Here is a 26,816-nt window from a genome sequence, read left to right on the forward strand (position 1 = left end):
TAAACTTTTTGACGGTGAAAAATGTCTGATGAATGCGTTGGCGGTGGAAAGTGGGAAGAAATTAAGGTACACGAAAAAGTTTAGAAAAATGAAGGGACAAAAACTGAGAAACATGGATCAGGGGGCTGGGAACTGGGGTTATTCGAGGGGATACTTGTAATCAATCGATAATTTATCGGTTATCATCATCACACGGAAGATTGTTTTTCGGGGAGAGAAAAGTTGAGGGGGGTCTAACAAGAAGCTATGGAATTATATCACTGGAAGACAAGAGAATATCGAGGGAATTTAGAAGTCCATGCTGACAATCAAGTCACGCGGCTCCACTTCAACAGCGGCCACACCCTGATGAATTTCGTCGAGAACTTCGGTGACCTGAAATCGTTTGATATATTGAAACAGATCAGAAAGTGATCGGTTCACCTTGGTCTTCATAGAGTGAGTGATTCCTGGAGATCGGCCAGCAGCCTTCATATCTGGGTGCTCGACGAGGAATTGGTGGTTTTTCGCTCCTGGAAGTAGGTAAATTTAACATTTTGAAGTTTTGCCGAGGTTTTGCGCGCCCGTCCGTAGAAGGTCACGGACATAGAGCTTGGTGAAATCTATATTTTGGTATATTTTTCAGCTCATAACATTGAATTTGAAGCGAGTTACGCCCCGGCTCGTTTCGGCCCGGTTTGCAAGCATTTTTTTTGTCTTTTTTCGATAATTTCAGCATTTTTCTCACAGAAAAGTGGAAAACACTTTGATTCCGTGCTAAAGTTTGCAAGATAACGAAAAAAAATTAGTATAAATTCATTAAAATTATTTTCCTTCACTAACCCATCGGTCTGGCAAGTCTCAACTGATTGAAGTCTGGACACGAGAATGGCATCCGTTCGATCGGCGATGGATCTATTGTGGCGGAAAGCTCATCGTATCGCAATGGTACTTGCACCGGCGTCTGTGTTGGCTCGATCTCGAATTCGTACACTAAAACACGGTAATTTTATAGTTATAAATCGGAGTGAATTCATACTTTGCGGTGTTGGAGTATGAACAGATGGTTGAGCAAGAGCCATTTTCTGCACTTTCAGCTTGTACGCCTTCTCACGATGCTGTGTATCCATCATAATAACTCCATCCACGTCGGTTTGGCCCACGGCGATGATGCTCTGGAAAGTATTAAGGTAAAATAGCGATTATTCATGGAAAAATCGATATTTTAAACTATAATTTTCAGGTATCCTTACATGTTGAGTGCTCTCAACAATGTTGTCAAGCTGCTCCCGTTCGCGATTCTCATCTTCCACAATTTCTTCGTCCAACACTCCAGATTTTGGCGATGCGGAATCAGAATATTGATGCTGGTCCCCATAATTTGGACCATCCGTAGCGTCGAGACTTCTGAAACTTTCTTAGGGTTGCTATATACTGTTAGAAACTGTTTGAATTTTGCCAAAAAACGTAACACTTTTCACGAAAACGTACAAGTCGTGAACCGGATTGACAAATCCGTGCTGCTGGAATAGGTCTTGAGGCAGTTGTGGTTGTTGCTGATGATTATTGTGTCCGTTGGTTACACCTTGTCGATTGTTTTGTTGAAGTGGTGGGTCACGAACGGGCGTCACAGAATCGTGGCGGAGTTGTGAGTATGGTGGCTCCGGCTCGGCTCCAAGTCCACAGCATCCGCAGAACAGGCGATAAAAACCGTCCATTGAGCTGATGGGGATGGCTGGAAAATTATTATTGAGTTCATGAAGGACGTAGAGGAAAAGACACCAAAATCAAGAAAAATCGAGAAAATACGATGAAAAAAGAGGGAAAACTTGAACATTTTTGCAGGTTGTTTGTTAGAATGTTTTCAATTACATGACTTAAGCGAAAAAAAATTTGTTTTAACGCGCGGCAAAAATTCCCAAAAAAAACTGAAAAATATATTTTAGGGGTAAATGAAGATACAGAGTCGTTTTTTGACCATCTATCTGTGTTGGTTGAAACTTTCGATCTGAAAAAGACAAAAATGGAATTTTTAATTTTCAATTTCGACAATTTTTCTAGATTTCGAGTTTCTGACCTTTCTGCCTACATTGTTTTTCTATAATCCTGATTTCTGGCCAAGTTTACAACAAACGAGTCGGTAAAAATAGATAAGGAGCACAGCGAAGTCCTAATTCTACAGTTTTTACTGAAAAATTTGCAGATTGATGGATTTCAGCTTCTCTATACATATTTTCAGCTAAATATTGGATTTTGTCGTTTACAAATATGATTTTTCTGCTTATTTTTTTTATAAATCGTATTAAAAACAATAAAAACACATCAAAAAGCACAGAACAAGCATCCAAAGGTGGAGCAAAGTCAACAAAACTGATAACCTCAAAATACTGCAAACGCGCCCTTTCGAACTCCCGACAGTCTGCGTCTCTCCATTTCACACACTGTCTCGTTTAGACAACCGATTGGTAGAAAGCGGGTCACATGATGGAATTTATTGGGATTTCGCGGAAAGAATAGAAAAAAAGAACATAAACTTTTTAAGCGATCGAAAATTATTTTCGGAACACACTTTTCTATAAAAATAATCGAACATTTGGGAAAACCCCTGCAAATTCAAAGAGAAAATGAGGTAAAACAGCGTCGTTATCAAATTTGATCAAACAAATTTATTCGAGACATTCTCGCAACGTTATCAGGTGAAAATAATGATAAAATTGACAAAGTTTGCAATTTGGAAAACTGCCATGAAGACGTATTCCACTTTGAAATAGAACATAATTCGTCCCCAGCTGCAAAATGTATTTATTTATTTTGCTTCAAAGTTCAGAAGTATGGCTTACCAAGTTCTGGGAACTTCATCATTTTTAGGAATTTTCTCGCCACGTGACAATTGTCTGTTTGCATAATAAAGTTTTAGTTTCGGAAGGAGAACCACTGCAGTCAGAGAGCATAGCATAATGGCTAGACTTGTGACAGTGTAGATTGCTGAAAAAATACTTTTCTACTACAAGTACCGAATTCTTTGTTTGAAATATTTACCAAGTATCGGTAAATTCTTAGTCTTCGGCAAATCCTCAGCTAAAATCACTAGAATGAAACTCATCGACATGATATTTGTCATTGCAACGGTGAACTTCTCCGACCGATTGTTTATATCCATGAAGAGGGCAACAATCGACAGAACATTGATAAAATATGCTGGTATCATGACAAGAACCACATAGAATCCGGGATTCCTTGTGAAAGTCGCTTCGAACCGTGTCAGATATGTCATATTGTCGACAACTGGCTCAATGCTCATTTGGATTGAGTTCATTTGCCATTCTCCGTTTCCCTGGAAAGATTGAGAATAATTTTGGATTCTTGTAATAAAAATAGATTCTTCTTGCTGAAACAGAAGTTGTTAATACCAATTGGTTAACCGGTCTCGGCATAGTGCTAGTCTTCCCGATAATCACGTATTCTGTGAGTTGATACGTATTGAATAGAATATTTACACTACACGTATGCTTATCCATTGGGAACTTGGAGACCTGAAGTAGATGGCTTTGCGAAATTAGTTGGGATACGGTACCGAAAGGCGAAAGTTCAAAGAAGGGTCGATAGGTGTACGGTAGTTAAGCACAATTTTTTTTAAATTTCAGTCTATTCTAACCACATACAGTACCGCTCAAAAGTATATTAAGTTTTGCCTTTTTCAGTTGAAAACTCCCAACTTTGAGAGTGTGTCATAGTAAAAAAAACTGTCCCACAAAATAAATTTTTATGGATCGAACAGACCAAGAATAGAACTCCATTTTTGTAGTTGACATCTTTTTTGTACGGACGCTCCCTAGCAAGTTACATATCGTCAAAGTAATTTCTCCCTCAAATCGACCCCTTCCAGTGCAAAATAGTTCGATTTTTGAACTGTCGTCTAAAAATGACCATAACTCTCTATGGAGTGTCCGCACAAAAAAGTTGTCAACTACAAAAATAGAGCTCTACTTTTGATCTGTACGATCCATTAAAAATCTCCCTGATGGGACAATAAGTGTTACCATGACACACTCTCAAAGTTGGACCTTCTCAACTGAAAAAAAAAACCAACACTTAATATACTTTTGAGCGATACTGTAGGTTCACAGCCGTACAATAACCTCACCTCCTCGATACCACCCATCCAACCTCCACATCCATTCCAGACCCACAAGTCCCCGATAGACCCACATGTATCAACAATTTTTTGAATCGTCTTTTTCAAAGTCCCAAAAGTTTCTCTAAAAAGTTACCAATTGGTGAACAGGTCTTGGAAGAGTTCCAGTCTTTCCTGTGATCAAATATTCTGTCATTAGATACGTATTGAACAGAATATTGACACTACATGTATGCGTGTCCAACGGGAACTTGTAGATCTGAAACTTCGAAAGTGAAGATATGAATAGAAGTTTGAAAAAAAGAAGAAGAAAATAAGATTAGACTCACGTCCATTTGACAAACTACAGAGGTGACTGACGCTGTGTACATTCCGATGGAACCATTGGAATGGAGCTGGAAACGGATTTGAGCGGACAATCGAGATAAATATAGATATCGAACAACAATATAAATAAGTTACAACCTACCCACACATATCTGGTGTATTCGCTATCAAAAACCTTCACTTCCGAGCTGAAACTAATTCATATATGATCTCTCTGCTTAACCTTTATGAATTTCAAACCAGTCAACAATCGTAGTTTCTGGAATCCAGACTCGAGACCGCGGAACGTAAATATGGTTGATGCCTCCGAATTCTTCAGGGTCCCAGGATAAGCGAGGGTCGTACCAGTTCTGAAAATAATTTTTTTGTGATTTTCAGAGGTGAGGCTTACCGATTGATAATCAAACAGAAACGTAGCTTTCTCCTCCGGCTCCACAACTTCTACCAACTTCAACATAGACAGTTGGATCTCAATCTCAAATCGAGGCGGGTGAATTGTTGTGTTCGTTTCTGGAAGATGATCTGAAACGGAAATTTGAAATTTCAATAAATATGAAAATTTTCGAAGCATTACATAAAGTGTAGACTGCATTCATTCCAGGATCATAAGTTTTGAACAACTTGTCGAACAGTTTCTCCTGGTTGGCTAGGAAACGTTTGTAATTTTCCACTGTAATAATAACAAATATAAAAGTAAATTGAATCATTTTTCAAGAAATAAACTCACTTTGTTCTGACGTCATTCTCTGTGATTTGGTACTCAAGTAAAATAAGAAGCAGTACAATAAAACATGAATTCTAGACATTCTAATGCTTACTGACGAATGATTATTTGAACTCGCAGAATAACATCAGAAACTTTTTTTCATTCGAACTAGAGAAAAAACGTAGATCAAGTTTCTATGCTCCTCCCCGCTGCCTCGAGCATTCAGTTACAGCTGTGACCTATTAAAGAGACTCAAACACGACGTTTCTAGAAAGAGTTGAGTAATAGAACAAGAGGAAAAGAGTAAAGTTTATTCAGGAGGCGGAAATTAGATCAGAATCATAAGAAGAGAATTATAAAATTGATGAAATTAGCGGCTTGGAAGATAAACATCAGAACAAACTCTATTCTTATCCAGTTGCAGAGTCTTTCGAACTTGGAAGATTCTCCGAATTTCTGTTTTGAATTGTTCTTCTTCTTCTTCTGATACTTCCGAACAACAGGAATAATCAGAACGACTACAATCGAGGACATGACAATGACTAAGCCGACGATGACGTATATCGCTGGAATTTTCAGAATCTCAACGGTTGAAATTTCAGATACCTAGCTACCTAGCAAAGGGATCCTCGCAGTCTTCGGAAGATCCTCTGCCAAAATCACCAGAATAAAAGTCATTCCCATAATATTTGTGAGCCCCACAGTAATCTGAAATTGAAATGTCCAGTATAGTGACAACAAACAACTAACTTGTTCAATAAAATACTGTTTGAGAGAGGTTCCTCTACCACGATCACTTCGGACAAACACTCCACGGCATCTATCTTTTCTCACCTTTTCCCCAACGTTTTCTATATTGAGGAACAAGGCGATGATCGAGAGAAAGTTGATAAAAAACGCAGGAACCATGACCAGAGCAACATAAAATCCGGGGTTTCTTTGGAATCTTGCGATAAATCTTTGAGTTGCAGCATAGTCCGCATTTCCAGCTGGTTGCACTGCCACGCCGATGTGAGACACTTTCCATTCACCGTTTCCCTGGAAAATCATTATTTCAATAGTTCTCAAAAGAATGGGAAAACATAAGAAAAATCAAAAATTTACCAGTTGAGAAAGTGGTTTTTCAATCTTTTCCATCTCTCCTTTAATACCATACTCATCTGCAAAATAGGTGTGAAATAGCACACTGACTCCACATTCATGCTCGTCCATCGGAAATTTGAAGACCTAAATGATCAAGGATTACTGTAGCTGATGGGATACTGTACCTACATCAAGTTGACAAATCACAGATACTACGGTAGATGTGTAAAAGCCGACTGTTCCGTTGAAATTTATCTGAAAGCGGGTACAGTAACTAGTGAGATATTTGATATCAGGTTAACCCATGCGGTCCTTGGCGCATCATCTGACTCGAAGAATTTCACTTCATGTCTGGAAATAAAAGAGTTGAAGGTGCAGTACAACAAATATAACTCACGCATCCGCAATTGTAATTTCCGGCAGCCATATCTGCTTCTGTGGCACATAAATATGGCTAATGCCCCCATATTCCAATGGATTCCATTTGAGTCTGTGATCAGTCCACTCGGCGGAATAGTCAAAGATAAATGTGACTTTTTCTTCAACTTCAGTCTGTAAATTTCTAGATTTTTAAAGCTTCAGGAAATCCATTTACCACATCAACCAATTTCAGCATAGCCATTATCAGAGTGAGTTGTGTGATTGGAGGATGAGTTGTCGTGTTTTGATCGATCCATTGGGACTTGTCTGAAAATAACAGTCAGGGTGCCAACAGACTTATTGAAAACTATTACGTAACGTGTAGATCGCACTGAGGGTTGAATCGTAATCTGTGAATAAATCCTTCCATAATCGTTTCTGATCAGCAAGAAACTTATTGTAGGTGGCCACTGAAACAGGTTTAATCCTAATTTCACTCTAATTATCCTAATTAGTCATCCTAATTAGGTATCACAGAAAACACTTACTCTCATCCTTTGTCATTTCTTGTGACATCACGAATCCACTCATCAATGTGCATATCAAAACAAAAAGGTTAAACCTCGACATGAGATACAAAATATGAAAATAGAGTAATCCGTTGTTGACTAGAACAAACCAAAGTCTCGGAAGTAAGTGGGCAAGGTGAGAGGAAACGATGTAAACTAATATTCTTCAAGCACTCAGAACACGCTGACGTTTTTTGATGTACATCGGAACAAAAAGTTGTGGTTTGACAGGAGAATTTTATACGGGCACAAAAATGAGAAGGAAGCGCTTGATCAAAACTCAAATACCTTGGATGATCTACATAAAAAGAATGATAAAATTAACGAAATTAGCCACTTGGAAGATGAACATCAATAGATACTCAATCCGAATCCACTTCCAAAACTTTCCAAGCCTAAAGGAAAACATCTATCGGTGTGTCTGTTTGTCCAACTTACCAAGAGTTCTTATCCAATTTCTGTTCTTCTTGAATATTCTTATTCTTCTTCTGATACTTCCTAACAAATGGTAGAATTAAGACAACTGCAATAGAAGCCATAACAATTATCAATCCGACGATTACATAAATCGCTGAAACTCTTCCAAAACATTTTGAAATTTCCAGAATAATCTTACCTAGAAGTGGGATTCTTGCAGTTTTTGGGAGATCTGCTGCAAGGATGACTAGAATGAAGGTCATTGCCATAATATTAGTAAGACCCACAGTAAGCTAAAACAATGTTTTAAATAAGAAAATCCATTAATCCAGTACCTTCTCTCCAACATTTTCGATATTGATGAACAGTGCAATGATTGATAAAAAGTTTATGAAAAACGCGGGTATCATCACCAAGGCCACATAGAATCCTGGATTCCTCTGGAATCTTGCAATAAATTTTTGAGTTGATCCAATGTTTTCACTATCCGAGATATCTTCTTCAGCTACACCAATATAAGTCACTTTCCATTCACCATTTCCCTGGAAAATCATTATTTCAATTGCTCTCAAAAAATCATAAATACCAGCTGTGACAATGGCTTCGCTAGCGGTTCCATAACCCCTTTTATCTCATATTCATCTGCAAAATAGGTGTGAAATAACACACTAACTCCACACTCGTGTTGGTCCATTGGAAATTTGAAAACCTTAAAGTTCATGAATTACTGTACATAGTCCCTAGGAAACAAACTACATACATCAAGTTGACAAATGACAGATGATACGGTAGATGTATAGAAACCTGCAGTTCCGTTGTAATTGATCTGAAAATTGTTTGGAAGGTTTTGACTTTGAGAGTATCGGGTTTACCCATGCGGTCCTCGGTGCATCGTCTGACTCGAAGAATTTGACTTCATGACTGAAACAAGATCGATGAAAAGCGCTAGACGTAGAGTAGAACTCACGCATCAGCAATCGTAATCTCGGGCAACCAAATAGCTCTCTGTGGTACATAAATATGACTGATCCCTCCGTATTCTAATGGATTCCATTTCAGTCTGTAATCCGTGTACTCTGCAATGTAATCGAAGAGAAATGTGATTTTCTCTTCCACTTCAACCTGAAGATAATATCTATATATCATGACATATTATCATGACATGGGGATTGAAAAAGTTAGAACCTTACGACATCGACTAATTTCAGCATAGCCATTGTCAACTTTAACTCGGTTATTGGAGGATGGATAGTTTTGTTTTGATTGATCCATTGGGACTTGTCTGAAAACTAGTCGTCATATTTTCTCAGAATTTCAAATTGTCGCGTTACGCAATGTGTAGATTGCACTGATAGTTGGATCATATCCTTTGAACAGATCATCCCATAGACGTTTCTGATCCGCTAGGAACTTGTCATAGGTCGCCACTAAAATTGTTGACCTAGTACATGGTTTTCAGAATTCTAGTCGAACTCACTCTCCGCTTTAGTCATCTCCTGTGACTTTACCAATGTGCACATCAAACAACATGTAAGCACCAGAAGCCAATAATATTTCAACATATTCATCCTCCAGTATTAGGTAGAAAATATGAAAATAAAATAGTAATCCGTTTCCAGTACAAAGAAAGGAAGTGAGTGGATGAGACGGGTGCGCCGGTGTAAACCAATATGCGCGTACTCCCAAAACGTACGCTAAACTTTTATATGTGCACTCATCGGACCAAAAAGTTTAAGTTTTACACGTTTGAAGGTCAGAAAGCTAATACACATCAGGTTCAAATAGAAATGGCAGAAGACTTTATTGAGGTGGGCGGTAGATTATCATTTTACTTCAAAGGAAAAGAATTATAAAATTGACAAGATTCGCTACTTGAAAGATGAACATCAAAACGTATTCTATTCTCAGCCAATTGTAAAGTTTTTGGATTCTTGTCTCTTTGCCGGTCTTCCCCTCTCCTTCACTTTTCCTTTTCTTCTCTTGATATTTTCGAATTCCTGGTAGAATAAGGGCTACAACAATTGAAGTCATCACAATGACTAAGCCTACGATCACGTAGATAGCTGGAATTTCAAAATTGTTTTTTAGTTTCCAGAAGATTGAATACGTACCTAGCAATGGTAATTTTGCAGTTTTCGGCATTTCAGCGGCTAAGATTACCAAAATGAAAGTCATCGCCATAATATTGGTTAGGCCTACTGTAATCTGTAAAATTGAAAATTAGACTTTCAGTCTAACCCAACATCTTTAGTACCTTTTCCCCAATATCCTCAATATTCAAAAACAGTGCAATGATTGACAACAAGTTAATGAAAAACGCAGGTATCATAACCAAAGCCACATAAAATCCAGGATTTCTCTGGAACCTTGCCACAAATCTTTGCACTGATCCCAAGTTCGGATCATTTGATTTCAGTTCTGAGACACCGACGTACGTTACCTTCCACTCGCCATTTCCCTGGAAATTTAACTTTTTTGTTGCGCTCATTTCATTTGAAAAATAATTATACCAGTTCTGACATAGGTTTCCCGATCTGTTCCATACCACTCTTGATGACATACTCATTGGGAAAGTACGTATGAAATAGAACACTGACTCCACATTCGTGTTCATCCAGTGGGAATTTGAAAACCTAGAATAAAATAGGTTTTTAGTTTTATATCTCCTGCTTACATCAAGTTGACATATTACTGATGAGACGGTGGCTGTGTAGAAACCAACACTTCCGTTGTAATGAACCTAAATTTCTGGTAATTCTTGTTATTATCAAAGTACAAACTTACCCATGCTGTCCTCGGCGCATCATCAGACTCGAAAAATTTCACTTCATGACTGAAACGGAAGGAAGCGTTGAAAGCGCGCCAGATAGAATGATAGAATAAAGAACTTACGCATCCGCAATTGTAATTTCCGGCAGCCATATCTGCTTCTGCGGCACATACATATGACTGATGCCCCCATATTCCAATGGATTCCATTTCAGCCTGTGATCTGTCCACTGAGCAATGTAGTCGAACAGAAACACTATCTTCTCCTCTACTTCGACCTAAAGTCAGAATATGCTGTAAATCAGTGAATCATCAATCAATACTCACCACATCAACCAATTTCAGCATACCCATCGTGAGAGTCAACTCAGTGATTGGGGGATGGATTGTTGTGTTTTGATTGATCCACTGGGATTTGTCTGAAAGTTTTTATGAATAAGGTTTTAATAGAACGAATTACGTAGTGTGTAGATTGCACTGACAGTCGCATCATAATTTTTGAATAAGTCATCCCAAAGCCGCTTTTGGTCAGACAAGAACTTGTTGTAAGTGGCCACTGAAAACAATTTTTGGTGGAATATAATTATTTCAAATTATTTTTCCAATCAAACATTTCACGACACAATGTTGAAACTTACTCTCCGCTTTAGTCATCTCTTGTGACGTCACCAAGCTGCTCATCAAATTCCAAATCAGAGCAAGAAGATAGAATTTCGACATGATCTTTATTGAATACAAAATATGAAAAAGAAGTAGTTATGTATATTTATATTTACACACGAAACACCACGCCAAGCTCCAAACTTTCGGAAGTAGTGGGTAGAAGAGAGGGGGAAACGATGTAAAATAATATTCTTTGCACCCAAAAAAAAAGACTCGAATAAGGGGGTTCATCAGAAGTGAAGTTTTACACGTTAGCAGCAGGAAAGGTCAAAAAGTAAATTATGTACATGGAATGTCGATAAGGGTTACTGTCCATTGACAATTTGATAGATCTTGTCGTGGAATGGGAAACAACGGAAGAGACGTTTGACCTCCATTGATTGGAGGAACAGTTCAACGGAACGCTGAAAATTAGATATGAAACAAGTAGTAAATAATTCAGAAAACTTTGTGGGAACTGTACCCAAAATGGTTGCTAGAATTAAACTTTTTTTCGATATTTTTTGATTTCCTAAAGTTTTGTGCCATCCCGTACCGCCCTACTGACTCAGACTCAGCAAATGACGTGTCTCTTGAAAAGTTGGAATATTTACTTCAAATTCGCTTTACTTTTAAGTATACTCTAGCCCCGTCGTAACCCGATACTCTGACCTTTGATGGCCAAAAAAGACAACTACCGTAGTCCTTACCTCCAAAGCCGGCAGTAGCATGAGCAACCCGCTCAACCTGAATGCTGGGTCGACATCTGGAGAATCCTTCTCATAGAATGACATCAGCTCAGCTATCACTTTCTGCCTGACTGGTCTGCATACTGGATAATAGCAATCTGGTTGTCCATCGAGAGAATCATTCCAAGTGCACAATGTTACCAATGCAAGGAACTCAATTAGAGAGATTTTTTGGTGACACAAAGGATGGAACACGTTTCGTTTCATTTGGTCAAAGTATGGGCGGTACATTCTGAAACAAGAAATGTATATGGGGGTTACTGTAACCTAGGAGACTCACTTCATTGCATCCGTAGACTTGCACCTCTCATTGTGCTCAGGATCATAGTAGAACTGATCCAAATTCATTGTGTCTATGAAATCTCCATTCGCCAGAACAAACACTTCGGTACCTTCTAAATAACTACGGTATCCCATTTCCAAGATGAGAAAAGATACGAAAAAGTACTTGAAGACATGTTTCTTCTCGAATGATCCCATTTCTTTGAACTGTGAAAAGCTGTTCTCCAAAAATTCGTACTGTAGGTACACATCATTCACATAAATGGTACAAAACTCTCCGTATGTCGTGGCTCTTGGTTTCTGAAAAACTTGAAACTTAAAACTTTTTGCAGAATGGTCTTCTTACTAACCATTTTAGGCGCATGAAGGCTGTACCTCTGCTTGTACAACTTCTGATAACTTTCCATAACTCCACATAGAATTGGAGTCATCTCATGATAGTCACCTAGGTCGAGCTGAAATTTAAAGACTACTTTCAAGAGGTAATATTGATACTCCTCACACTGAGAATGGGACTGTTGCATGACGCAGGCGATGACGAGCATGATGGAAGACTCTCGATTCCAGGAGACGGAGAGGATTTCGCAGAGTTTTGGATTGTTTGCACAACTGGAAAATGAGAATTTTCAAGTGTCCCTTAAGGTTCAAATAGATAACCTATCAGTAGCCTTGAGACTATCTCGATCACAAATCTATCTTCCGATTTTTATCTGCATCCCGATCAACAATCGGAATTGTCATCATTTTCCCTTACAGTCTATTTCTCACGAAAACGTGTCTACCATGTGGAAAACATGTGTTGACTTTAGTCACTTACAGGTTATGTTCTAAAATTCTAGAATCCATCAAAAACACACCTTCCGGATTCATCCCGACGTGAAGACACTTTGCATATCTACATGATTTACAGCTATCTCTGCTACTCATCTTGATGATGCAATCATTATTTTTTCTGCACAAAAACTTAGAGGCTAGGTTCATAGAAGTGGTTCTACGGAAGAATGCTGCACAGGCTCTGAAATCAAAGTATTAAAAAATTAATATGAAAACAGAATGGGCTTACTTGCAAGCGATTGCACCAAAATGATACCCATCACCAAGTTGATGGCATACACTGCAGAATTTTCGTTCACGGGAGACTATCATTTTGGAGAGAGAGAGAAACTGGAAAAATGATACGTAGCAATATTTGATCTCACTATTTATACAAGACGATCACAGAATACGGTAGCAGAAATAACACAAAAAGATAAGATAACAGACCATTGACCTGGAGGAAGTCTACGTGACAAATGGGAAATGAAATGGTGAAACAATACAGGACTGCAGGAATCATGCAAAGTTTTCATGGCGTTGCGAGGTGTTTCCCCGAGACAACCCAAAAAAGATGACAATTCGTTCGATGAGAGAGACATGGAAGTGGAGGAAAAGGGAAGTGAGAGGTTGTACTAATCACGTACGCATCTCTCGTTTGCCAGCTGATCTTTTGAGTCGAAGTGAGTGGGGGGCAGACTAGTGTGTTTTGTTGATAGACACTTGGAGGTACGAGGGGAGGTAACAAATAGTGATGCAAGGAACATTCACTTCAAGTAAGTGATGTTTGCACTATGATGCAATTTTTGAAACTAAAGAAAATGTTCATTTTGATCTAATAGATTAAAAAAAACATTGTATCCAGTTCTTTTCAATTGCTTGACCGAAAAGCGTAGATATAAAGTACACCGGTATGACTAAGATTAAAACTATTGGAAGATTAGAAATACCGATAATTAAATAAACATCTCTTTTCCGTACGCATTAATTTGAGGGAACAGTCCATACTTTGCTAATATGACTTCCAGTAAAAGTTGGGGAGTACACAAGCAGACTTGCAAAATTTCGGCCCGGAGCCAAAAAATGTGCACAGTTTTTTCACAAGGTTTTTCGAAATTTTTTCAAATATTCATCAAAAATAGTCAAAAATTCTATGTAAGTTTGTGTTTCATCGGTATGTGAAAACATAGTCGAAAAATCTACTTTTTTGTAAAAAAATCGAAAAAAAAAATTCAAAAAAAAAATCAAAATTTCAAATTTTTGTACTGTGGCCAGGGCTGACCGGCCCGGGCCAGCACGTTGCAAGTCGGTACACAAGGATGTTGTGGGAGTTGGTTGTAGTGATTAGACAAATGAGGAAGATGAATTTGGTGATAATTATTATGGAATTCGAAAAATCGAAAAATCTTTTACAGTTGATAAAAGTAATATCCCAGATCCTATCATTTTCGGGTTTTTGTTGAATCAAGTTTTAGCATCAACGGGGTGTGGAGGAGTCTGATTACAGTTATAGCCCATATTAGAACGAGATTTGGCAAAGATGGGATAAGACATTCTTCTTCTAAAAACTAAATTATTCAATAACATCAAAAAAGTTCATTTAATATTAAAACTGGAATGTGAACGTTGCCTTTCCATTGTAGACGTAAAATTCATACACATTCCCGCCAGAGTTGTCAAAGTTCATCGGAAGAACTTCTTGGAATTGAGTTTTGCTGAAAGTCATTGAAACACGATAAGAAAATGATTCTATTCAAGAAACCTACGTAAAATTCTTATAGAAGTTGTAAGGGTCGAGGGAACCGTAGTAAATAGTAACATAATCCGCCTAAAAATAAATTTCATGGAAATGAATAACTCTTTGATAATTTACAGTGTCCATCTGAACATCAGTGAGTGTCTGTTTCACTTGATATGCAGCGACAAGAGCTGTCTTCTTCTTTGTACTGTTTACTGTGACCGAAACTTTAGAATTTACTGTGGGAATCAGTTCTGTGAAGGTTATGTCTTTGATACCTAAAGGAGTTCAATTTTAATCCAAAAAACTCATTTGATCTTCTCACGTAAAGCTTCTTGAATCAAAAGAAGATCAGCATTTTTACTGGCTTCAAGGTTGACAAGAACAATTGTGTCATCTTTGGAAATCCATTGGTTATTGGTTTGGTATAGTGAGTACAGACTGGAATTTTCAGAGTTTTTTTCGGTGCAAGCTATAGTAAAGCTTACTTTGAAATATATGTGCCATCAAGGCTTGACCCTTCAAAAACTAGTGTGCTCCTGAGAGAATAATAACTCGTTGTGCTCACTGGGAATGCAAGTAACGAGACCCCTTGCGGTGCATAGTACGTACGATAGTACAGAGAATTGGTGGCATTGATAAGAGTCACTTGAGGTCCAACGCTATTGTAACTGGTGATTTCGGTTGGGACTGTAACCATAAGAGTTTGTGAAGAGATTATTCTGGATAGCTTACGTAACAACCATTGAATCTTGAATGCAAACGTGGCAACTGCTTTGTTGGAAACAGCGAGTGTGAATTTTGCTGGTGGGAAATAATACGGTTGCATTCCTTCGGTGGTTGTTCTGAAGTGAAATTTGGCTGTTTTAATTCAAATAGATTTCAAATCTTACTGTATCAAATTTCCAGCAGAATCAATAATCTGGAATCGGGAGTCTTTGTCAGTTGTCTTTCCACTGATACTCAATTTTGCATAGTAGCCTTTTGGAACAGTTACAATCCAACTAAATGTTTGATCCTTTGCCAGACTCGGTGTTGTCTGATTTTCATTCCACGTGGTTGGCCAGTAATACGGTTGGGAGTTTACTAGTCTATTCACTACGTTTCCAGTTTTGCAGGCTGGAAAAATGTAGAACTTTTTCTAAAAAATAAAAGAGAAACGTACTATTTCCTGCTGCAGAAACTGTAGACACGATAGCAAGAAGCAAAAAGAACATTTTAGACTGAAGATAGATTGACACACTTTTAGAATTCGTTTATATGTGTAATTGTGGCACGAGAAATATGATATTTCAAGAACTTTGTTAATCAAAAAGAAGATTTAAACGGCACATTGCTCTTTGTAAGCCGATTGTAATTGATAAAAACTATAAAATGTGTGGGTGTAGAGTTAAAGATAACAGTTCAAGTTCAATCGGTGCATTTGAATTTAGTGCCTGAAATTCTGCTGGTAGAAACTTTATTATTATTTTTTGTTTGAATCGTAAAACTCGTTAAGCCTCTCTGACTTTATAACGTTGACAGGAATTTGTCAACAGTGTATCATTTTTGGGATTGAAGTGCAGAAATACAATATCTTCCGATCGAACTCTTTTTAAAAGTGACGTCAACTATATTTTTGTTGTTCTCAATTGAAATCAATGATACATTTATTTTCAATTCAAATGGCAACCTCCTGAATTATTTTCACCTGGATCTACACTTGTAAATAAATGTTATTCTTTCATCCGGCACACTTTTTTGTTACTCCCCCGTTGTTTCAGTATCGATTTCTCCCTTAAACACATCACAGATTTGGTTCTTAAAATATGAATTTTCTTGAAAGTTATCACGATACGGATACTTATCAGACTGTTGAAGCCCTCCAGACGACAAGTTCTGTACCAAATAAATTGACTACTGTTGAACTAGAAACGTTTTTGAGTTATACTATTAGGCTGAGTCATAAGTTTCTTTCTTTTTTCAGATGATTTTTGACACGCAATTTCTCGAAGGCTAATAACTCATATAATGAGAAATATAATTGGTTAATACTTATAACTCATTGTGATTCTACCTGTGACTTGACGTCCGCCATCTGCTTAATCTCAGCCGTAGGCAAGTCAAAACACTTGAGGAACCCTTTTTTGGTACGATTCTTCGACTCCATTTTTTTCCTAGAAAATGTTGACGAGAATGTGTGAGCTATTGAGAATTAAAACAAGCAAGAACAGTTATGTATAAAAAAACAATAAAGATATTTGAACTAAACAACGATGGTTTAATGCGGGTCTTTGAAGAACGGTGAGCATAAGCACTTTAGGGGTGTGCGAGTATTTTCGATTTTTCTTTAACGCTAGATAAGGAAATCAGTGAAAATGCTTATTATTAAATAGAGTAGACATTGATGTTTCTAAATTTACTTTGTTTCGGATATTCACACCATTTGTCTTTTTTCGCAAGAAGCCCGAAGTCAACATCATCAAATTCACGTGATTTTTGAGTTTGATGAAGCCTACTGCTCGTATTTTTGAATCAATGTACTAGATATTTTGCACAATTCTAGAACAATGTATTTACTGTTGATTACTAATAACAAAATAATTCAGACTTGTTTGGGTGCGTTGAAAAAAGACCTAGACTTCACTCAGGTCTACTTCACTAATATTCTCAAAAGTGTGAAAATCTTAACAATCACGTCAACCAAGTTTTATCACTTATTCGAATGACTTTGGTATATAGTTTTTTGTTGCATGACTTGCTTATGCTACTGTCTAACTTTTGCAAATAGTTTGATATAAATGCTCTCTCCAATATTTTAGTAATCGACTTATACCCAGGAGAACATTGTTTTCTCATACCTGTCGGTCGTCTGATCATAACTTCTTTGTCTTGGAGAGTTTCATCCAAACCTAAATTGTTATAACAAGACAAAGTCTTTCTTCATAAATACCACTTGTTTCCTCATGAAAATCTCAGAATTTTGAAATAAATCCGACTAGAATGAAAAACCTTTTCAAAATAGAAATTTGATTGGAGACAGAAAAAACTGTCGTTTTCACGACTGGACTGTCTGTGCACTAACTTAAAACATTGTTTGTTAGCCACTGAAAAGTTCATTATAATGCAAAAAAGTTTGGGTCGATAAACAATCACAGTACCTAGAAACCGTGAGTCAAAGTAAAACTCCAAAAAAAGAAAGAAACTTATGACTCAACCTAATAACAAATTCATATTTCGTACGATTATGGAAGTATATTTTTCTGTGCAATTTATACTTTTCCTATTCTATATTTATGTTCATCGTATGAACAACAAGAAGGAGAGAGAAGTGAGTGTAGGTTCTAAGAAGCATCAGTACTCAAACTACGAAATAGAACAGTTACGAATCGGACCTTCCAAATCAGGGTTGATTGACTTTGAAATGATGATTCCTAATCGCTTAATCAGCTTTGATTCATACCATGCAGGCAGTTTAGATTAAGACGGATATTATTCAGGCGGAGTTCCGGAGATTTAGTTTTGATTCGAACAGAATATTCCTTAGGGTAGAATTCTGCTTTGAACCACTTTTGATTCAAGCAGTTGAGATTAGGAGGTGGGTCTTATTTAGGCGGTTCTTATTCGGGAAGTTTTAATCAGTGATGTCATAGTTCTCTCTTTTCAGATCCCAATCTACCCGATCCTCAATCACTTCTATCATTCCATGATATTTCACAACATATTACTCCTTTGTTTGTTAATTGCTCCTGTTTTATTGGTCCTTTTTGGTCTAAAAAGAGATGAAATACCTTTTTCAATCAGGTTAATATTGGTCGGTCCTCTTTTTGTGTCTTGTTATATACGTTATATGTTTACAAAAGTTTGTGTTCTCTTACTATCAATACTCGCCATCCAAAGATTTGTTTTATATTTTAATCCGACATCTGAAAACCATTGGTCGCTCAAGAAAAATGGTTTACGACTACTAATTTATTTGGCTTACTGTTTGGTTGTCTTTGAAGAACTTTCCTATTTAGCACGCTTTTACTTCTTGATATTATCTGGAGTAGCATTTCGTGATGCCGTTAATAATCCATTATATGTGAGTCAGCCATATTATCTATTAGAAATTATGCTGCAACCAAAGTAACTTTTCCGCGGAAAATCAGCGAGGAAAAGGTGTCCAAAGTAGCCATTTCTTTTCCGCGTTCTCCTCTGCCTCTTTGAGGTAATCGCGGCGAGACCTGCACATTTTTTTGGAGGGAAAGTTAAATTTTCGAAATTAAAAGTTTTTTTTTGAATTCTCTCCAAAAAATGCGCAGGTCTCACCGCGATTACATTAAAGGCGCAGAAGAGAACGCGGAAAAGAAATTGCTACTTTGGACACCTTTTCCTCGCTGATTTTCCGCGGAAAAGTTACTTTGGACGCAGCATTAGCTGTGCAAAAAGTTTGATAGTAGATAGTAAACAACGCGTTTCAGAACATACACGTAATCTTGGCTATTCTTTTGATATTCTCTTCTATTCTATATATTCCAATATACGTCAGCGTTCGAAAACTGACTCATCTCATGTCATCTCAATTGAACAAACCTCATCGATTTATCTTTTGGCAAACTGTTTCATTAGCAGTTATAAAAGTGGTAAATGTTACCAGGCTTACCTTCTCAGTGAGAGCTGACTTTTGATACTTAAAGGGGGAAACCACTGACATCGACTAGGGTGTCTTTAAAAACATGCTTTTTCAGGTATCGTTAATACCACCATTGCTTTACGTTTCTGCGGTAGAAATAGATCGATTTGATGTACGAACTAAAAATTGGATAATACCTTTATTTTTGTCAATTACAGACTTTCTTGTGCTTCTCATTATTTGAAGTTCTCTATGTTCCGTTGGTCATCCAGCTGACTTATTTAGGATGTAACAAACGCAATTTGAAAACATTTGTTGATTCATTCAAATCGGTAAAAATATGGAAATCTATGTGCTGCTGTGCTTCATCATGTACCCGTTCCGCCCAAGTTCAACCGTATGTTATCTACGATCCACAATCAACTAATCGACAGTTAACAAATTAGTTTCTATAAATATTTATAAATAAACATTTGAATAAACTTTTAATTTCAATTTCCCTGATGTTTCAAGATTTCACCTGTTTTTATTTTTATCACAATACCAGCCTGTCTGCCCCGCCTTTGGCGGTTTATCCTGCTGGCATCAAGATTACAAAACAAACAGATGAACCCTTAACCCCCGAAATGTTTTTCTCTGTGGTCCCTGGAACCACGGTAGTCCCAAAACCTGTTGGCGGTTCAGAAGTCGTAGGATAAACCACTGGAAATTCCGAACGATTTGCGGGTTGATGTTTCCACTAGAATTTTTTGCCTGAGAGCGATAACCTCTGAAATTTTTTTTGAAGTCTATAGTTTAAAAAAAAATCAAACTTCCTTTCCAACCAACTCACCACAAGTTTGGTTATCAAAAGTTGGTGCAAGGTTAAAGCAAAAAAGAGAGGGAGGAGGTTGGGTTTTCAGTTGATACGGCACGTATGCATTACTCTTCGTCCGACAACTAGATAACAGAGGTAGAAGTGATAGAATAAAAATGAGAAGAGTTGAGTATGGGTGCATTGGTGACACAACTAGATAAACTCTAGTGAATAATAAAGTCAATCTGAGAACCGAATAGTGATGACGTCGGTTTTTGATTCGTCAAAAATAAATCCATTCCTTGCCATGAACAGAAAAATATCGATTCATTGGAAAAAAAGAAGTCTTATTTCATCCACGTCCACGACTCAACGGTTATTTCCAAGCTATAATGTAATATTCAATGACCAGTATATTCATTTTCATAAAACAGCTTCGTTTATTTGAAAGTTTTCCTTGCTAAAAACGTATGTTTATTCCGCTTTTGAATCATATGTAATTCGATTTTGCCTTTTTATAACAACTTCATTAGATGTTCACGTTTTTTGGACAAACAAAAAGTTTATCGGAAATAAAAGCCTTTTTTTACAGATATTCAAAAGTGAAAGTTGCTTTTGCCGTCACAAAAAGTTCAGTGACACCACCGAACACGTTGAATTGAAGTGGAAGGGCGCTGAGAAGTGCGGTTTTGCTGAAAATAGGATATTACTACACGCGAGAATGAAAATTTCTTACTTATAAGTTTTGTCAAAGGAGAATCCACCTGGGGAACCATAGTAGAGGGTGACGGTGGCAGACTGAAAAAATAAATTTGTGAAATTAGGGAAAATTAAATAATCTAAAACTCACAGCATCCATCTGAACATCAACAAGAGTCTGATTCACTTGATATGCGATGAGCAAGGCTTCCTGCGTTTTGTGACTGTTTACAGTAACCGTCACATTGGAATGTGGTTCTGGGATCAACTCCACATAAGTAACATTTTTGATATCTAAAAATCGAATTCGTTAGAAAATCAACGTATCGTGTTGTGTCTTACTTTGAGCCTCCTGAATCAGAAGTAGATCTTGTTTGTTACTGGCTTCAAGGTTAGCGACGACAATATCGTACTCATTAATGTATAACTTCTTGGTTTGATACAACAGGAACAGACTACAATTTAAGGTTATTAGACTTATTCTAAAAGTGTTTTACTTACTTTGAAATGTAAATTCCATTATCAGTATCATGTCCTTGGAAAACAAGAGTACTTCTTAGAGAATAATAGTGTGTTCGGTTTATAGGGAGTGGTAGCAACGTGATTCCACCGTTTCCTCCATACGACTCGCAGAATAAATGGTTGGTGGCATTGATGAGATCGGCCTCCTCACCGATAAAATTGATACGAGTGGTTCGAGGAACTGAAAGGAATAGTTTGAATGTTTTTTTATAAAGCGGCTTACGTGGGAACCATTCAATTTTGAATGCAAATGAAGCGACAGCTTCGTTGGAAACGGCAAGAGTGAACTTGGTCGGTGGGAAGTAATATGGCTCCATTCCTTCGTGAGTTGTTCTGAAAAATGTGTTCTAAACTTTTGTGACCAATTATTTCAAAATAACTCACTGTATAAAGTTTCCAACCGCGTCGATAGTTTGGAATCGAGAATCCTTGTCAGTTGTCTTTCCACTGATACTCAACTTTGCGTAGTATCCATTTGGAATAGTCACAATCCAACTGCAAGACTGCTCTTTCGCCAGATGAGGAGTGGATTGAGTCTCATTCCACGTGGAAGGCCAGTAATATGGCTTAGAGTTGACGAGTCTATTCACAATATTTCCAGTTTTGCAGGCTGAAAAATTTCAATTTTTGAAAAACTCAAAATTAAAAGAATCCATACTATTTCCTGCTGCAGAAACTGCAGACACAATAACTAGTAGAGTCAAGAGCTTGAGCATTTTAGAGTGCACAATTTAACAGTTATACGCTCTGTTTTATAGCATGAAGAGGATGATAATTCGCAAAGTCTGAAAAGAGAAAGGCGGTTGATTTTTTCATCGGCACGTCCATTTCCTTCTTTGTCAGCCAGTTGAAAGTGATAACGGTCTGCATTAAGGAAGAGAGTTTAACGTTCAGTTGCTATCAGTGCCATCGAAATCATTTTTCAACTTGTTTGTCTATAACTGTGCTCTGTAGTTTCCATATCTTTTTGTAATTTGAATTTTTGAACTTGATCTAAAACAATCGACATCATTACTTTGAGTATCGAATAATCATCATTTCCAGTCGAGGCGTGGTTAAGGTGTGGCTCTAATACCTTAATTCGTAATGCCGTCATTTTTCAGCATGCTGTACTCGATTCCATTTCCATAATGAATTAAACTTTGAAGTGAGTGCTTCGATTTCTGTTATTCAGAACAAAATAAAATTAATCACCTTTATTGTACATTTGGAATGGTCAGTTCCATTAGTCACCCGATGTCTGTCTTGAAAGAATTAGTCATAAGAATAGAGAAAATGAAATGAATAAATTAGCAGAGTCTGCAGGTAGTAGCACATCTGGATCTGCGTTGAGCGAGAGTGTAGAAGGTGTTTGTGCAGAATCCGTTGGCAGCCCAGGCGGAGCATGAAGTAGTGGAGTCAGCAGTGTAAGAAGTGCAAGTTCCGGATGAAGCAGTTGAAGTGACAGTTCCAGAAGCAGCAGTGGTCGATGGGCACAATCCGCAAGTTCTTTGGCAGTACTGGCTGACGAATGATTCCATTCCAACGGTTCTACAGATGGATACGTCATTGGCGCAGTTGGTGACGGCGTCGACGCATCCTCCTTGGGCACAGAATCCACAGGCGGATGGGCAATCAGCGGCAATGATGGTTCTCCAGGTGACAGAGTCACATTGGGATTTGGTGATGGTTGCGCAATTGAGACGTGGGACTGAAATGTATAAAAATAAGAGTTTGAAAGTGAAATGGAATCTTACATTGAACATTCGGGCAGTTGTAGGCATCAGTCTGGCAGCAGAATCCGCAGGTCTTGGCGCAGTTAGCGAGCGCGGCAGATTTCATATCAGCAACAACTGCGGCTGGCGTGGCGGTGGCAGTGGTGTAGCAGGCATAAGCTCTCTCGGCATCGTTTCCAGCAGCTGGGTACAAAGTATCTGGAGCAGCGTAAAGGACGGCGCAAGAGGAGTCGGAGATGGCGTTGGAGCAGGCAACGGCAGCTGGAGTGTAGACGAACTGAAATGGGTGAAATAGTGTGAATTTCTAAACAAAAAAGAGTTGCTGAAAACCTACCGCAGTTCCGTTGTAAGAGGTGCAGTTCAAGTCACCACCGATGACGGCGCTGGTGAATGGGACGAAGAAGAGACTGAGAAGGAAATACATTGCTAGAAGAAATGGGATTTCTTGGATGATTGAACCGTAAACCGATTTCTCTTTTATACCATTTACTCGACTATTTGATCACCTGCCCTTCTCAAACGTTTTCATTGTTTCCATTCTTTTTTTCAAATTCTCCTTTTTGTGCAAACATGTAATGGATGGTCTATGTTGCTAGAAGATTGACTTTACAAAATCAGAATTACATTTTTTGAGAGATGTGGTTAGTCACTGTGATCTTTATTACTGAATCAGAAATCAATTCGAAGGAGTGGTCAGTTCCTTTAAGGTAAGTTGAGTTTGTTTGGAAAGAGTCATTGGGGAAAATATAAATTAGGAGGGGTGGGGGGACACAAGGGTTTCACAAGAATTTCAAGAGAAATTAGCAAATCTTGCAAGTTGAAGCACAGTACGCCTTGCGTTGAGCACTGGTGTAGAAGGTGTTGGTGCAGAATCCATTAGTGGCCCAGTTAGCACAGTGAGAAGAGCTATCAGCATTGTAAGATGTGCAGGTGGAGGATGAGGAAGATGCAGTGGTGCTTGACGAAGCGGTAGTTGATGATGGGCATCTTCCGCATGTTCTTTGACAGTAGGTGTTGACAAAGTCTTGCATTCCGACGGTGGTGCAGATGGAGATATCAGTGGCACAATCAACAACAGAATCAACGCATCCTCCTTCGTTACAGAATCCACAAGCTGATGGGCAATCGGTGGCAATGATTGATCTCCAGATTACGGAATTGCATTGGGCGGTTGTGATGGTGGCGCAGTCAAGGCGTGGGTCTGAAAAATAACTTCTTGTTTAGGTGTTGTATTTTATGATCTCAATTCAAGAAACTAGATTGTATAAAGTTCTTATAGTGATCGAGCAAATTTAGTTTAAAAGTTAGTTAACTTAATTTTTTAATTATAAAGTTTAGAACCCCAAGTCAAAAAAACTCACAAGCAACATTCGGACAGTTATAGGCATCAGTCTGACAGCACAATCCACAAGTCTTAGCGCAAGTATCCAACGCAGCAGTCTTCATATCTTGAACGACTGCAGCTGGGGTTGCAGAAGCCGTTGTATAACAAGCCAATGGTCTTTCAGCATCAGTTCCAGCAGATGGATATCCCGCAGTGGTATCAGGAGCAACATAGAGAACTTCACAAGCAGCGTCGGAGATTGTGTTGGAGCAGGCGACAGCAGCTGGGGTGTAGACGAACTGGAAATAGGCAGAAGTTGGTTTTCAAATCAAATGGCATATGAGACTTGTAAAAAATTTAATTCTTAAATTCAAACAAGTTTTGTAAAGTTTCCTGGAGACATTACGAAAAACCTTTAAATAAAAACAGAACGTTTTCTCTAAACTATTCATTATCTTTATTGAGTAACAGTTTCAAAATGCTTATTATGATACTTTTCCCACTTTAAATTACCAACCGAAGTTCCATTATAGGTGGTGCAATTTAAATCACCACTGATAGCGGCGTTAGCAGTGAATGGAACAAGAAGGAATGAGAAGATAAAGAGCATAATTGGATGATGATTCTTCTCCGCAAAACTTGTCCACTTTATATACCGTCACTGCCCTTATTATGTCCCTGACCATCAAAACAGATATTGTCTCATCTCAATTTTTGTACCAGAACATGCAACAAAGAGTTGTATTTTCTGTTCAAATAATTTTGCCTTATGAGTATATCTATTTGAGAAACGCAGTCAACGGTCACTCTTTTTGATGCTGAACTATGATATGAGTTAGCATGAAAAGAAGGGCTGAGCAAATTTTTTAATCCTCAAAGGACATTTGTCTTCAGGAAAGGAGTCATGTACTATATAAGGATACCGGAAAAATAGGAAAGACATCAACTAACCTTGTTATATCCTGTTTTATAATAAAACATGCTCTTCATTTTCTCTTTCCTTTTGGTTCCATTCACCGCCAACGCAGCAATCACTGGAGACTTGAATTGCACCACTTACAACGGAACATCGGTATACTCAAAATTTCAGTTCCAGCACAATCCCGTACGTTACAGTTCGTCTACACCCCAGCTGCCGTTGCCTGCTCCAACACAATCTCCGACGCTGCGTGTGAAGTTCTCTATGCTGACCCTGATACCACTGCCGGGTATCCATCTGCTGGAACTGATGCTGAAAGACCACTTGCTTGCTATACAACGGCTTCTGCCACACCAGCATCAATTGTACAAGACATGAAAACCGCTGCCTTGGAAACTTGTCCAAAAACTTGTGGATTGTGCTGTCAGACTGATGCCTATAGCTGTCCGAATGTTGCTTGTGAGTGTAGACGTACGCATTTCTTCTTAATCACAATATATTTTTAGACCCACGTCTTGACTGTAACACCATCACCACCGCTCAATGCAACTCTATCATCTGGAGATCAATCATCGCCACTGATTGCCCTTCCGCATGTGGATTCTGTAACGAAGGTGGATGCGTTGACGCCGTTGTCGATTGTGCCACCGATATCTCCATCTGCACCACCGTCGGAATGCAAGACTTTGTCAACACCTACTGTCAAAGAACATGCGGAAGATGCCCATCATCTACTACCGCTTCGTCAAGCTCCACTGCCTCATCTTCCTCCACCTGCACATCTTACAATGCTGATAGTTCTTCTCACTGTGCTAACTGGGCCGCCAATGGTTACTGTACCAACACCTTCTACACCAGTGCTCAACGCAAGGCATACTGTGCTTCAACTTGCAAGATTTGCTAATTCATATTTATCATTAACTTATTTCTCTAACTGTGACAACGAAAGGACCTGACCAATCCGTTTCACTAAATAAACATTAATTGAACGCCTAATTCTAAACGTGTGTGCTTTTTTGGAAAAACGATGGTCAGCATCAGTTACCAGCTTGGCAAACAAAGGGATTCAAAACTGACCACATCAGGAAAAACGACATGGGTATTGATTAGTTCAAAAACCGGAAGTTGGTGAAGAGTTGCAGTTTTAATTTATGGAGGGATTAAACATTTTTCAGAAAGCTTCTTCATTTTGCTACGTAGATAGTTTCAGAAGGAAGATGTAGAGATAAAAGTGTTTGTGATCATTGAAAAAACCGAATGTTGGGATAAGGAAATGCAAAACAATGAACAATTTTGAGCCTAGACGTTACGATTCCATTAAGCAAGTTACTTATGTATTAGGTTGAGTCATAAGTTTCTTTCTTTTTTTGCGGTTGAACTTTGCCTTCCAGTTTCTAAGTACTGTGATTGTTTATCGACCCAAACTTTTTTGCATTATAATGGCCTTTACAGTGGCCAACAAAAAATGTTTCAAGTTAGTGCACAGACTGTCCACTCGTGAAAACGACAGTTTTTTTCTGTCTCTAATCAAATTCCTATTTTGAAAAGATTTTTGATTCTAGTCGGATTTATATCAAAATTCTGAAATTTTCATAAGGAAACGAGTGGTATTTATAAAGAAAGACTTTGTCTTGTTATAACAATTTAGTTTTAGATGAAACTCTCCAAGATAAAGAAT

The 26,816-nt window shown here is 38.0% G+C and overlaps 11 protein-coding genes across 11 annotated transcripts; 1 reads left to right on the top strand and 10 right to left on the bottom strand.

Moving 5' to 3' along the window:
• Positions 1–288: 288 nt before the first annotated feature.
• GCK72_020172 (uncharacterized protein) lies at positions 289–1,697 on the bottom strand (the record flags this gene model as incomplete). Its single annotated transcript, XM_003116565.2, has 6 exons — positions 289–375; positions 424–512; positions 823–972; positions 1,019–1,154; positions 1,233–1,386; positions 1,471–1,697. The coding sequence occupies 6 exons, from the start codon at positions 1,695–1,697 to the stop codon at positions 289–291; spliced, it is 843 nt and encodes a 280-aa protein (XP_003116613.2).
• A 974-nt stretch (positions 1,698–2,671) lies between these two features.
• GCK72_020173 (uncharacterized protein) lies at positions 2,672–5,184 on the bottom strand (the record flags this gene model as incomplete). Its single annotated transcript, XM_053733427.1, has 9 exons — positions 2,672–2,768; positions 2,820–2,964; positions 3,019–3,313; positions 3,390–3,512; positions 4,251–4,373; positions 4,444–4,509; positions 4,833–4,963; positions 5,016–5,111; positions 5,169–5,184. The coding sequence occupies 9 exons, from the start codon at positions 5,182–5,184 to the stop codon at positions 2,672–2,674; spliced, it is 1,092 nt and encodes a 363-aa protein (XP_053582340.1).
• Positions 5,185–5,486: 302 nt separating this feature from the next.
• On the bottom strand, positions 5,487–7,220 carry GCK72_020174 (uncharacterized protein; the record flags this gene model as incomplete). The annotated part of the gene is made up of 10 exons (XM_053733428.1): positions 5,487–5,713; positions 5,762–5,855; positions 5,898–6,185; positions 6,252–6,374; positions 6,420–6,485; positions 6,533–6,581; positions 6,628–6,782; positions 6,826–6,917; positions 6,965–7,060; positions 7,139–7,220. 10 exons carry the CDS (start codon positions 7,218–7,220, stop codon positions 5,487–5,489), a joined length of 1,272 nt encoding a protein of 423 aa, XP_053582341.1.
• Positions 7,221–7,457: 237 nt separating this feature from the next.
• GCK72_020175 (uncharacterized protein) lies at positions 7,458–9,144 on the bottom strand (the record flags this gene model as incomplete). The annotated part of the gene is made up of 11 exons (XM_003116054.2): positions 7,458–7,554; positions 7,598–7,730; positions 7,776–7,869; positions 7,912–8,118; positions 8,163–8,285; positions 8,337–8,402; positions 8,449–8,497; positions 8,544–8,698; positions 8,767–8,858; positions 8,908–9,003; positions 9,054–9,144. 11 exons carry the CDS (start codon positions 9,142–9,144, stop codon positions 7,458–7,460), a joined length of 1,203 nt encoding a protein of 400 aa, XP_003116102.2.
• Positions 9,145–9,409: 265 nt separating this feature from the next.
• Positions 9,410–11,065, bottom strand: GCK72_020176 (uncharacterized protein; the record flags this gene model as incomplete). Its single annotated transcript, XM_053733429.1, has 8 exons — positions 9,410–9,639; positions 9,688–9,781; positions 9,831–10,034; positions 10,087–10,209; positions 10,361–10,409; positions 10,469–10,623; positions 10,673–10,764; positions 10,984–11,065. The coding sequence occupies 8 exons, from the start codon at positions 11,063–11,065 to the stop codon at positions 9,410–9,412; spliced, it is 1,029 nt and encodes a 342-aa protein (XP_053582342.1).
• A 248-nt stretch (positions 11,066–11,313) lies between these two features.
• On the bottom strand, positions 11,314–13,164 carry GCK72_020177 (uncharacterized protein; the record flags this gene model as incomplete). The annotated part of the gene is made up of 7 exons (XM_003116606.2): positions 11,314–11,412; positions 11,698–11,968; positions 12,017–12,318; positions 12,369–12,473; positions 12,521–12,627; positions 12,876–13,033; positions 13,082–13,164. 7 exons carry the CDS (start codon positions 13,162–13,164, stop codon positions 11,314–11,316), a joined length of 1,125 nt encoding a protein of 374 aa, XP_003116654.2.
• A 1,273-nt stretch (positions 13,165–14,437) lies between these two features.
• On the bottom strand, positions 14,438–15,786 carry GCK72_020178 (uncharacterized protein; the record flags this gene model as incomplete). The annotated part of the gene is made up of 8 exons (XM_003116397.2): positions 14,438–14,546; positions 14,598–14,659; positions 14,705–14,847; positions 14,895–15,010; positions 15,058–15,259; positions 15,305–15,414; positions 15,463–15,688; positions 15,735–15,786. The coding sequence occupies 8 exons, from the start codon at positions 15,784–15,786 to the stop codon at positions 14,438–14,440; spliced, it is 1,020 nt and encodes a 339-aa protein (XP_003116445.2).
• Positions 15,787–20,545: 4,759 nt separating this feature from the next.
• Positions 20,546–21,896, bottom strand: GCK72_020179 (uncharacterized protein; the record flags this gene model as incomplete). The annotated part of the gene is made up of 8 exons (XM_053733430.1): positions 20,546–20,651; positions 20,696–20,757; positions 20,810–20,952; positions 21,001–21,113; positions 21,160–21,361; positions 21,404–21,513; positions 21,565–21,790; positions 21,839–21,896. 8 exons carry the CDS (start codon positions 21,894–21,896, stop codon positions 20,546–20,548), a joined length of 1,020 nt encoding a protein of 339 aa, XP_053582343.1.
• A 573-nt stretch (positions 21,897–22,469) lies between these two features.
• On the bottom strand, positions 22,470–23,319 carry GCK72_020180 (uncharacterized protein; the record flags this gene model as incomplete). Its single annotated transcript, XM_003116186.2, has 3 exons — positions 22,470–22,870; positions 22,917–23,172; positions 23,230–23,319. The coding sequence occupies 3 exons, from the start codon at positions 23,317–23,319 to the stop codon at positions 22,470–22,472; spliced, it is 747 nt and encodes a 248-aa protein (XP_003116234.2).
• A 376-nt stretch (positions 23,320–23,695) lies between these two features.
• GCK72_020181 (uncharacterized protein) lies at positions 23,696–24,829 on the bottom strand (the record flags this gene model as incomplete). Its single annotated transcript, XM_003116322.2, has 3 exons — positions 23,696–24,096; positions 24,257–24,518; positions 24,737–24,829. The coding sequence occupies 3 exons, from the start codon at positions 24,827–24,829 to the stop codon at positions 23,696–23,698; spliced, it is 756 nt and encodes a 251-aa protein (XP_003116370.1).
• A 369-nt stretch (positions 24,830–25,198) lies between these two features.
• Positions 25,199–26,042, top strand: GCK72_020182 (uncharacterized protein; the record flags this gene model as incomplete). Its single annotated transcript, XM_003116201.2, has 3 exons — positions 25,199–25,291; positions 25,336–25,597; positions 25,645–26,042. 3 exons carry the CDS (start codon positions 25,199–25,201, stop codon positions 26,040–26,042), a joined length of 753 nt encoding a protein of 250 aa, XP_003116249.2.
• Between the last annotated feature and the right edge of the window lie 774 nt (positions 26,043–26,816).

The sequence above is a fragment of the Caenorhabditis remanei genome, chromosome V (genome assembly GCF_010183535.1).
Source record: "Caenorhabditis remanei strain PX506 chromosome V, whole genome shotgun sequence".
In the NCBI taxonomy this organism is placed as follows: domain Eukaryota; kingdom Metazoa; phylum Nematoda; class Chromadorea; order Rhabditida; family Rhabditidae; genus Caenorhabditis; species Caenorhabditis remanei.